The sequence below is a fragment of the Myxocyprinus asiaticus genome, chromosome 5, assembly GCF_019703515.2.
Source record: "Myxocyprinus asiaticus isolate MX2 ecotype Aquarium Trade chromosome 5, UBuf_Myxa_2, whole genome shotgun sequence".
NCBI classification, from domain to species: Eukaryota; Metazoa; Chordata; class Actinopteri; order Cypriniformes; family Catostomidae; genus Myxocyprinus; species Myxocyprinus asiaticus.
This window is the reverse complement of record NC_059348.1, coordinates 56,844,732-56,856,491: the sequence shown is the minus strand read 5'-3', so window position 1 is coordinate 56,856,491 and position 11,760 is coordinate 56,844,732. Positions and strand designations below refer to the sequence as shown.

General features: G+C 40.2%; 1 protein-coding gene across 6 annotated transcripts in view; it reads right to left on the bottom strand.

Annotated features, from left to right (window-relative positions):
* The window catches only part of LOC127441319 (myomegalin-like), a 133,123-nt gene that overhangs the window by 56,759 nt on the left and 64,604 nt on the right, over nucleotides 1-11,760 (bottom strand). For all 6 annotated transcript variants that reach the window (XM_051698579.1, XM_051698575.1, XM_051698577.1 and 3 more), the window contains 6 exons: nucleotides 8,890-9,014; nucleotides 7,633-7,766; nucleotides 6,598-6,976; nucleotides 3,329-3,569; nucleotides 1,355-1,471; nucleotides 656-894 (listed from right to left, as the gene is read on the bottom strand). In XM_051698579.1, coding sequence (XP_051554539.1) covers nucleotides 656-894; nucleotides 1,355-1,471; nucleotides 3,329-3,569; nucleotides 6,598-6,976; nucleotides 7,633-7,766; nucleotides 8,890-9,014 — 1,235 coding nt within the window. The remainder of the gene's footprint in view (nucleotides 1-655; nucleotides 895-1,354; nucleotides 1,472-3,328; nucleotides 3,570-6,597; nucleotides 6,977-7,632; nucleotides 7,767-8,889; nucleotides 9,015-11,760) is intronic.

The following is an 11,760-nucleotide window of genomic DNA, read 5'->3' as shown; positions in this document are numbered from 1 at the left end:
GAGACTCATCACCGCTTGTATAGAGCTGGCTTATATCTCCTTGTGTGCACACACTGGTGTCCGTGCAGTTCCAGGAGCAGAGCGGGGAGGGTAACAGCCGAGTAAGATGCGCCGCCGGACCCGCACCCCAGACCCCACGGCATCCCATGTAATTCATGCCGCATCGCAGCCGACAGGATAAGGTGCCGTGCCGCCTTCCCCTCACCCTCGCTGTGGCCCCTAGGAAGACAGGCCACCACAGAAGCCACCACCCCTCGTGCCTCATACCAGATTCCCCCTTTCCTTTGGACACTAATTCCCCTTTTGAACTTTTCATGTTGTTAATTATTTAAAATAAACACCTCTCCGAGGCCTGACACCACACCCATTGTGTTTGTCTCTTGCTCACTCCACCCCACCACATTATATAATATTATGTAATATAGAGCATAATTTTATATGAAATAAACTTTAAAAGTTTACAGAGGTTAGCTGTAGCACCTACAACATTAACTGGTTTTAAAGTTTGTTGTGGGTTGGTTATTCTGTTATAAATTAATACTAATATCACATAATCAATTGTACTTTTCCATTAAAACTGATTCTAGTTCATCAACAGTTCTCTATATAAGGGACATCATTTCTCCTGTGACATATTTCAGCATCAGAGCATTACCTTACGCGGCGTGCGCTCCAGACTGGAGCCGTAGTCAGAGGTGGCAGAGAGCGAGCGGACGCGCAGCTGCAGGCCACGGATCACTTTATGAGAGCGAGAGAGCTGCCCGCGCAGGTCCTGCACCAAACGCTGCAGTGAGGAAGCATCATCCAACTGAGTGCCATCACTGTCGCCGTGCCAACCGCAGCGTCTGTTCCCCGAACCCGAGGGAGAGACGCACGTCTGCAACTCCTCAAACTCTGACAAACAGACGAGCAGAAATCAAGCGCGTGAGCTGCGGCTGCTGCAGTGACACGCAGAAGATATTTCAGTTGATTTCAACACATGGTGAATGTTTCTCAAGTTTGTGATTGAAAAAATCTGCAGAACATCATACAGCTGCGGCCCTGTTTGGTATTAAGATGTGTTTCAGGAGATCCAATCACAAGTGTTCAGTGTGTAAACGGGGTCCGAAACGTTTTGTGATCAGATCACCTAAACCACATTCAGAGGTGGACGAGACACATCTGAGGCATGTGTCACATCTGAACAGTAATGAATCACTAAACACTCATGATCAGATCTCCCAAGACGCATCTTGACACCAGGTGTAAACAGAACTGTAGTGTATTTTTTAAATAAGCGCCCTGAATGCCATAACACATGATATGATGTATGGAGTGCAGGTGTGTTATAGGTGTGTTATATTGTGATGTGCACCTGGGCTGCTGATATCATCTCTCTCTGCTTCATTCTCACTGCGACCGCTCGTTTCATAACCCAAATCCTGTAGATCCACCTGCACGTGTTTACTGTCATGCTGTACGGCACTCTCCGCTGAAACACACACAATATCACACAACATGATTTACAGGCAGTGAAAGAGCCATTCATCTGCCGATAACTGAGTCCACTTGAGTGATTAATAGATGTCATCACTCCGGACAGTGTCAGTTCACAAATCTACAATAAACATTACCACAGCCTTTTCAATAGATAGTGTACATTTTCAAATATTTCTTAGTTAATGTTGAGAAAATGTAGCATAAATTAAGGTTTTATTTAAATTCAGCAATTTTGTGTAGATCTTATTTGTGAACATTAAATTATAGTATATTTCTGCCATCAGCCACCTTGCTGTCCACATATGAGTATTAGCCATTAAAAAACACATCAGCCGACCACTACTTACAGGTGCACTTGTTTCACCGTATTTGTAAAGCCCAAGAAATCCCTAATCAAAACTTGACAAATATTGACTGAGCTGGTCATCACTATTTCAAATGCTCATAAATGGGCTGAAACATTAAATCTACTGTTGTAACAAGACTTGTGCAAGAGTTAGGCTTAGTGTATGGAATAGTACATATTATTATCTTGATTAAAGGGGATATGTCATGAGGAATCAATTTTTACTTGATATTTTGACATGTTAGAGGTCATTCTACTATAAAACATGCTGTAAATTTCAGAACTTAATCCCCAGTGCAATAAAAGTATTTATTGAAACCAAGCTGAAAAAACTGCTTATTCTCTACTTCCGTGACTTCCCTACGTCACTAGGGGTCCATTAATTCAAGACCGCCTCTACAGCAACAACATCAACGTCTACTTTACATCATCGCAACCTTGGCCCCGCCCACTGGCACTCAGTTCGTAAACAAGAGAGAGAGCAGGACAGACCAAGGAGCTCTAAAGGGACAGACAGGCCTAGTGTGGCCTACTAACTATTCCTCAACACCAAAGAAGACGCATCTGGACTACTTTGAATTATTTTTGTATATAAACATGCACTAGACAGATGACTTTAAACGTTGCCATGTATCTCGCGCCACTTTTAAAAGATGATGTGTCAAATTACAACTCCCCATTCTGTTTCATTCAGCTGAGCTGCTCTTGCTGTTTTGAGCACAAAACGCATCCTGGATGCTTTCTCAAGCTCATCTGTTCTAATTTTAAATGTTGGTGTATGTAAACATGCACTAGATGGATGTCTTTGACCGTTGTGATGCGTTTTCGGCAATGTGCCCATCAGTGCAGGATGATGCTGTATGTATGTACGTCTTGTTCACTGTGCTTTGGACTATGTATTTGCATTTCTTTCTGCTCATATCAGCATGGATTGCTTGTAAACCAGTCATAATACGATTCAAGCTTTGCAAAGGAACTGTTATCGAAGGATGGGGCAGTTAAAAGCACTATTGGACCAGAAAGCAAAATGTAGGTAAACAATTTCATTGATGAATATTTCAAATGTCATGACTGTTTGATAGTTTATGGTGCTGATGTGCTTGAGTGAATAGTTTAATATATTCAGATGAAATATGTTGGATGTGCTTTATGTGTAAACCATGACATTTAGTTTTATAATGATGTGGAGCTTGTTCATTCTCTTCTGATTGTGTTTCAAATATCACTGTTTTCGAGGGGGCTGCACGATGTTAGCCAATCCTAACATTGGTCATTTACATTGAAGTTTAAAAAAGGCCCTTAGGCCAAAACCAAGCGTTTTAGACAGAGGGCCAGAAACAGGTTGGAAAATTATCATTTATTACTAAATTATGACTGTTTTGGTGCAAAAAAAACTTTAATAACATAATCAGTGGACCTCAGAGAAGATAATAAAATGATAAAGAGTATGTCATGACCCCTTTAAAATAAGACATCCTGAAAGGTGTGTGTGTGTGTCCTCACTGAGTAGTTCTCTGTAGTCTTTTAGTTGTTCATTCAGCGCGTGTACGGTAGCTTCAGAAACCATCAGTCTCTCGTGCAGCTCGTGGCTCTCCTGACGACTCATGGCGAGGTCACTACGGAGACCCTCTGCCTGCTCCCGAAGCCCTGCCTCCACATGCTGCCAGAACCCAGTGACTCCACCTCCTCGTCCAGTGCTCGACCCCGAGCCGTCTCTCTCCACCTCGTGCTCCAGCTGCACATTCTGATTCAGAGGCATAAAACACTCTAAGTGATCGACACTTTTACCTCCATTTGGACATTACAAAGGACTTTCTGTATAAATTCAATGAACTTTTCAATGAGATTGCATTAACTTTGTGAATTTCAATAAAATATGCCTGGTTCAAATTTCTTCCCAAAATCAAATGAAAAATATAGAAGCATGCAGCAATCCAGGGCCAAGACCTTTAGCCTCAAGGCATGACAAAGACATAAGGGCACAACTTTCTATAAAGCTGTTTCTGTTGGCTTATTGCAGTATGATTTTCTGTAAAGATGCTTTGAAAAAATATGCATTGCAAAACGCGCTATACAAATAAGAATGAACTGACTTTAAACATTCATTAAACACAATGCAAAGGGCTGCAGATCAGCAGATAAAACTTTGTACTGTAGCCCAGCACTTTAACCACTGTGCCACACATCATTAAGTTTTCATGATGTCAAAGAGACATTCAAAGTTGAGAGTACAAAATGATTGCTGAGATACAACAGAAAAAGAGGTTTTGAATTGAAGCAGGATTAATGCAGTGAATTATGAAATGTTAAATGTTAAATTTATATAAATTTTTCTGATACTACTCTCAAAGCGCTTTACATAATGAACAACGGACTCTCCTCAACCACCACCAGTGTGCAGCATCCACATGGATGATGCGACGGCACCCATAGTGTGCCAGTATGCTCACCACACACCAGCTGTTGGTGGAGAGGAGAGAGTAGACTGATACAGCCAATTAATGGATGGGGACTATTAGGAGGTCATGGTTGATAAGGGCCAAAGAAGGGAATTTGGCCAGGACACCAGGGTTACACCCTTACCCTTTACAAGAAGTGCCCTGGGATTTTTAATGACCACAGAGAGTCTGGACCTCGGTTTCACATCTCATCCAAAAGACGGTGCCTTTTTACAGTACAGTGTTCCCGTCACTGTATTGGGGCATTAGGACCCACACGGACTGCAGGGTGAGCACCCCCTGCTGGCCTCACTAACACCTTTTCCAGCAGCAACCTTAGTTTTCCCTAGGAGGTCTTCCATCCAGGTACTAGCCAGGCTCAACACTGCTTAGCTTCAGTGGGTAACCAGTCTAGATCTACAGGGTGATTTGGCTGCTGATGAAGACTCAAAGGTCAACAGAAGTAAAAATTGTAAAACCGTTCCTTGCTGGACTCAAACTCAACCTTTTGAGCAGTATTCCAATGCTTTAACCACTGGGCCACTCAGTTGACATATCTCAAAATTGCCAAAGAGACATGACAAGATCAGAGTGAGCACACAAAAAGGGACACTCAACGGAGACTGCTCTCTTGTCAGTAGCTGAAACCCTGCAACTGGCGAGAGCTAACTCCAAATCATCTGTCCTCATCCTCCTTGACTTGTCTGCTGCTTTTGACACAATGAACCACCAGATTCTCTTGTCCACTCTCTCTGACCTGGGCATCACAAGAACTATGCTTGGATGGTTTGAGACATACCTCACAGGCAGATCCTTCTAGGTCACTTAGAGAGGAGAGGTGTCCAAGTCACACCAGTTGACCACTGGTGTTCCTCAGGGATCAGTGCTTGGACCCCTCCTCTTCTCGATCTACACTACATCACTTGGACCTATCATTAAGGCACATGGTTTCTCCTACCACTGCTAAGTAGATGATACGCAGCTCTACCTGTCGCTCCAGCCAGACAACCCCACCGTCTCAGCTCGTATCTCTGCCTGCCTCTCTGAGATCTCGACCTGGATGAAGGAACGTCACCTACAGCTCAACCTTGCCAAGACAGAATTTCTTGTGATCCCAGCCAACCTGTCTGTTGACCACAACCTCTCAGTTCATCTTGGTTCAACTACGCTAACGCCAACCAGGACAGCCCAGAACTTGAGAGTGGTGGTGGATGACCAGCTTAACTCTTCTGCCAACATTTCAACAACCACCCGGTCTTGCAGATTCATGCTTTACAACATTAGAAAAATCTGACTTTTCCTGTCTGAATATGCTACACAGCTCCTGATCCAAGCTCTGGTCATCTCAAGACTGGACTACTGTAATGCCATGTCTGCCAGCTAGCACAATTAAGCCACTGCAGATGGTCCATTCAGCCAAAGGGGGCTCATGTCACCCCACTCTTGTTTTCACTCCAACGGCTGCCAGTAGCTGCCCACATCAAATTCAAGGCTTTGACTCTGGCCTTCAGAACTGCCATTGGAACAGCACCCTCTTACTTCAATTCACTCCTCCAGGTCTATGTCCCAACTCGCTCTCTGCGGTCAATGAATGAGCGGCGCCTGGTGGTCCCATCGCAAAGAGGCACAAAGTCCATTTCATGATCATTCACTATCTCTGTTCCTCTGGAGTGGTGGAATGAGCTTCCAACCTCCACACGATCTCCTGAAACTATCTCAGCATTCAAGAAACAGCTGAAAACACATCTGTTCCGTGAGCACTTAACCAATCCACACTAAATACACTTACTATTTAACAATAAAAAAAAAAATAGATACAAAAAAAAGAAAAATCCTTGTCTGTCTCTTCCTTCTGCGCTAGCCTCTTTACTCCTCCAGCCACTGTGAGAACTTGGCAGTGCGATACTGCATATATTGTTGTATTTTGTATGACAAATTGTTTTTTATGTTCCTTATTTGTAATTCCCTTTGGATAAAAGTGTCTGCTAAATGACTAAATGTAAATGTACATGTAAACAAAAGCATTGGTTAGCATGCTCACCAATTAGCATGCTAAGCTAATGTTGCCTACAGATAGCATTGTGATCAAATAGCCTTAAAACATAGAAGAATACCCTACAGTTTTGGAGATTATTTTGAGCCACTGTTTGAGCAAATCGGACAAAATATAAAACCATAAATGTCATAATCCAAGACGGCAGCTACTATAATGGACAGAGTTTTAATGTAAGAGGTCCACTGGAATCATCAGGTGGAAAGTAATCAGATGCAAAAATAATTTTGTTTGTAACCTTAACGATTCAAAAGATAATTTAATTTGGTATGGTCTCTCACGTGTGTGTTGTGATTAGCTGCAGGTTTGTGTGACAGCAATGCTCCGAGGTCAAGGGAATGCGGTCTGGTGCAACGTCTCTTCAACTGTCCCTCCCTGATCTTCACAGGAGGGGGGCGACGCTTGACCTGAGGAGCCCGATCATCATCATCATCCTGTTCCTCCTCCTCTTCCTGTGGGAGCGTACGGCAAGATCTCAAAGTTTCACTGCAGTTCAGCCGATCTGTTTCACTCTCCTCCAACCCTCGACACCTCACAGGTACCTTATCATCCGCACTTAATCCAGATTTTAATCCAGATTCCAATTCACCTATAGATTCTAATCCAGTTTCATTCTGATTCAGTGCTGCACTTTCTTCATACATATTTGGTAGAGTGTTCCTACAAGAGCAATGATACCAAATTACATGAAAATTTGGCAAAACAAAGAAGGTTTAATGAATTGAACATTGTTTTCATCCATTTTAAAGTCCACTTATAATGTTAGTAAAATTTCATGCATATTGGCATTTGTACATTTATCATACTGCTTTTAAATTATGCTTATTGTGAGAAACACCATTCGAATAAAAATTATTTTTACAATTCAACAGGCTGTTTTATGCACCAGTGACTTTAAGAAATGCCCCCTTCACATGTAAAATGAGTAGCAGCAATTTGCCACGAGCTGTGGGTTTGCTGTGGGGTTCAATATAGTTTTTAAGTGCCTCATCCTTCAATAACAGCCTCTTTGTGCAGCTGCATTACATTGTTAATCTTGTTCAAAATAAACTTCAGCTGCTCATTTGTAAGGTTATGATCCTTCAGAAGGATCTGAAGAGCGCAGGCCCTACACACACACACACACACACACACACACACACACACACACACACACACACAGCACAAGCTTTTACATACATCACATTTTACTCTCATCACAATAAGGAGAGATGGAAGTTTTGAATTGTGAAGGTTACAGTCTGTTTTCATTGTACAATAAACTCTTTGTATATTTGATTCCTCATGACATGCACTTTAATGTGATGATGTTGTACCTGATGTGAGAGTGTGTGCAGTAACCAGCACTGGTCAGTTGTCTCTTCTCTTCACTCGTCTCTCTCATTCTCTGCTCCACCTCGTCACCCGCTGATGCATTCTGGGACAATATGGCCCTCTTCATCCCCACGTTCTGTGAGAACACATGAAGCTCTGAGCTTTCATAACCGAGAAACTACCCAACTTCATAAAATGCCAGTTTTTCTTACTGTGTTGACATATTTGCTATTGAAACAGGAAATTGGGCTTATCCAAGTTAAAAAAAAACAACAAAAAACAAAAAAAACAACAGCCTTTAGTTTACGTCACAGTCCACCAAACGATTTGCTACCTGCAGGTCAGTGTCTGAGGGACATTCTCATTCTACAATTTGATTGGACAAAAAACATGTATATGCTCCTGAACAGGAGATGATGTCATCAATATTTTCCAATGCATTTGTAATATGCAACAAGTTAAGACAAAATACAAAATGGTTGACGCTCAATATGGCTGACATAGCAAAATTGGATATCGTTCGACTCAGTATGCTCCAAGGAATCTAAAGAGACCAGTGATTTTAAGCCAAACTATTCAAAAGTTATAAGCCAAAATAGCCATTTTTCATATTTCTTGACCACTAGATGGCACTGTGCCGAAACTGTGCAGGTACCCTCAGGTAATGCTTGTGATAAAAGTTTTGTCAATAAGCTAATGCATTGCGGAGCCTCACGTCCATTTTGGCATGCTCGTGGTTGAATTCGTTGAAGCCTTATTCAAGAACGGTCGGTCTATCATAACTTCTAGCAAATCGGACATACCGTCTTAGAGGAGTTACAAAAAGTAGGTTTTCAGAAAATTCAAAATGGCAGAAAATTTAGTGGGCAGAGCTCAAAAACGAAGCGACATACTGAGATGCGGCATGACCCAAGTAATCAGAGGGAAAAAAAAATTTCTAGGCCATATGGTACCAAAAGTTATATGCCGAAATGTACGTAATTTTGAACAGTTGGTGGTGCTAGAAGGTTTGAGTTAGAGACCCCAAATTTAGGTCAGTTACATTTGAGAGAGTCCTCTATCAGTGTGCTAAATTTCATAACTCTCCTATGTACGGTTCTATGGGCTGCTATAGACTTCAAATGCGGAAGAGTAATAATAAGAAGAACACTAACAGATATCTTCAGTGTTTGGCCCCTAATGATTAATAACATGTCATTACAAACTGTCCTCAAACACACAAAATACACTGAAACAGTGAAAAATTCGACTGTTGTTACCTGTGTATTCATGAGACTCTGAGCTGTAAGTTTTGTGTCATCATCTTCTATACTGTCTGTGAACTCTTCACTGCTGTCCTGATCTTCATCATCATCATCATCATCATCATCATTAGTGCTGGTCTCTACAATGAAGCACAACAGACACTATAAGACTCCTGAAACTCTTACACACACATTTACTTTATATATTTGTGTCTATTTCTCATGTATCATCTCTTTTCTATTGTTGTCTCACTCTCTCTCTTGCTCTCTCTCAATTTAATCAGTTTTAAAGGGTTTTATTGGCTTGACAAATAGTTGTACATTCGTACAGCCACAGTGTTTTCAGCTGATGGGCATACAGATAAAACAGTGCAAAAACAAGGGAAAAACAGCGTTATTGATGAAGAAAATTAAAAGGGGTGACTAAAGAATAGAAATAGAAAATTTGGCCAAATAATGGTTAAAAAGGATGAAAATAAGAGATGGTGAAATTGGACACATGGTGAATTGTGGTGAATGTTAAAGTCACATTCTGCTCCACTATCACAGTTATATAATCTGAGTTTCCATTAAAAGAGAGAGATTACTGTAATTTTACAACACTAGCAGAGTTATTGTTTACAGTATATTCAACTGCCACAAATAACAGCAATATCAGTCCATGAGAATATAATATTAACTGGATTAACTTGAAATCTGCTCACTTCAGTTTGTCCATAAACTACGAGTCACAAGTTCAGACACACTTGAGTGAATTTGTTTCTTGTGGTCTTAAAAAAACTTTTTTTTTTTTCAAAGGCTTATGCTGAAATGCTTGAAATTAGTTTTACAGACAAATATTAAATGTGCCTATGAATGAATTTCTTTAGAAACTTTTTATTTATTTTGGCACAAAGTGAAGGTGCAGCGGTGCTCAAGTGTCCCGCACACACATGAACTCCTTCAGTAGTGTGAAGCACCCCATGAAGCTGATAAAGAGAAAGAACAGAATCTACACAAACAACAACAGAAAATACAACACAGCCTTCATTTCATTTACTAAATGTTTCACAATGTCATTTGTGTTGTTTCACAGTTTCGATGACTTTACTGTTATTCCAACATGTGGATAATAGTCATAATAAAGAAAGAGATGGTGTGTCCAAACGTTTGAATGCTAGTGTACAGTATATGTTGTGTAACTCAACAGCACAAACTGGGATTTCTCTCTCTTTTTTTAAAGTAACACACTGATGCTTATAGATTATTTGGCAATGAGTCATGCGTAATCTAAATCAAGATACCAGCAAAATATCCTGAATATGTTTAATTGTCCGTAATTAGAAACTGCACTGATACACATCATGTCATTTATATTTCTACTGTTGTTTGTCATTTGTAGGACTCTGGAAATGTGATTAACGACATTAAAGAAAAGCTTCAATTTGACTTTTAGATAATAAAGATGGGATTCAGACATTTACATGGTTTAGTTGGCATGTGCATACAGAAACATCAGGAAGACATGTCAAAATGAATGCTAACTGTGAATGAGTGACAGGTGTGGGTTAATTACCATCCATTAATTTAATTAGAAATCAGAAGCTCTATGTGATAATGCTGGGAGTTTGCTTTAGGTTACTTGTGGCAGATATGAGAGGAATAATTGTGAACTGTTGTAATACAGCCTTGAAAATGTTCATAACTTGTAGTTTTTCATATTTTATCAAAGGACAGATATCACAGTTGACTGTCACAATACCACATTAAAGAGTAGTTTACCTGTTATTTTACATCACAGGTTGATTTTCTGTCTGCACACACAGTCACAGGCATGCAGACATGTGATGTACAGTAAATGAACGCTCCACATGCACGAGTGAACGAGCTGCTGTTGTGTTCACAAACTCTTCATATCATGTTTAAGGATCTCTGCAATGCTAAACTTCATTTGAATCTGAAGTGGTGCGTGTGATTTATTCTCTCAGTTTTACAGTCTAAATACTCACCTGTAATGATTGACATGTCAAATGCATTCATGCTTTCTAAAAATCACAGGAAGAAATGTGGATGCTTGAGAAATGATCTATTCTCTTTTCCAAAGTATGATTCAGAATGATTTCTCATTGTTCAAAACACTGATAATAAAAAGGAAATAAAATACAAAAAAAGAATTCTTGCCAACAAATCTGGTGAGATTTATTTCTTTTTATCTTCAAGTACATTAAATCATTTTTTTTTTTTTTTTCTCCATGACCAGGAATAAAGCAGCGTGAATGATGCAGTAAAGTCTCGTTTGGCACTGAAATATCTGTCTGTACAGTTTGTGTTGTAGATCTTGTTTACAGTCATTTAACATGAAAAAAAACTTTATTGCTCTTTAACTCCAGCACAAAACTACTGCACTACTCTTGACTAGAGATGCACCGATGGATCATTACTGATATTTACCAGTCAGTCATCAAATTAAAACCAGTGGAATATCAGCCACAGCAATAAAACAGTCCTGTATAAAAAAGCAGATTGATTATTAATATTACTTATTCCATTTGCTGTTTTGAACAGGGTCACAATGAGCTTTTTCTGCTTATAATTTACTCAATAAAGACCTACTACATCGTTGGCTGTTGTGTTGCATCTCACAACAGTCTGACCTGCTGATTTTTAACTGATGTAAGTGAAGCGAATCAGATATATTCTAACGCTCTTTTACGACTGTCTAATAATGATGGAAGTGATGTTTTTATTGACACACGCACAGTTCTTCCCTTCTGACGAGTGAACGCAACTCACACAACTTGATCCACTGTGGAAAATTCATTTAGGATACTTTATTTTTCTCCAGAACTTTATGTGGCGACTCACAGGCTGTGATATACAGAAGTGATTTTTTAACCCCTTCATCCA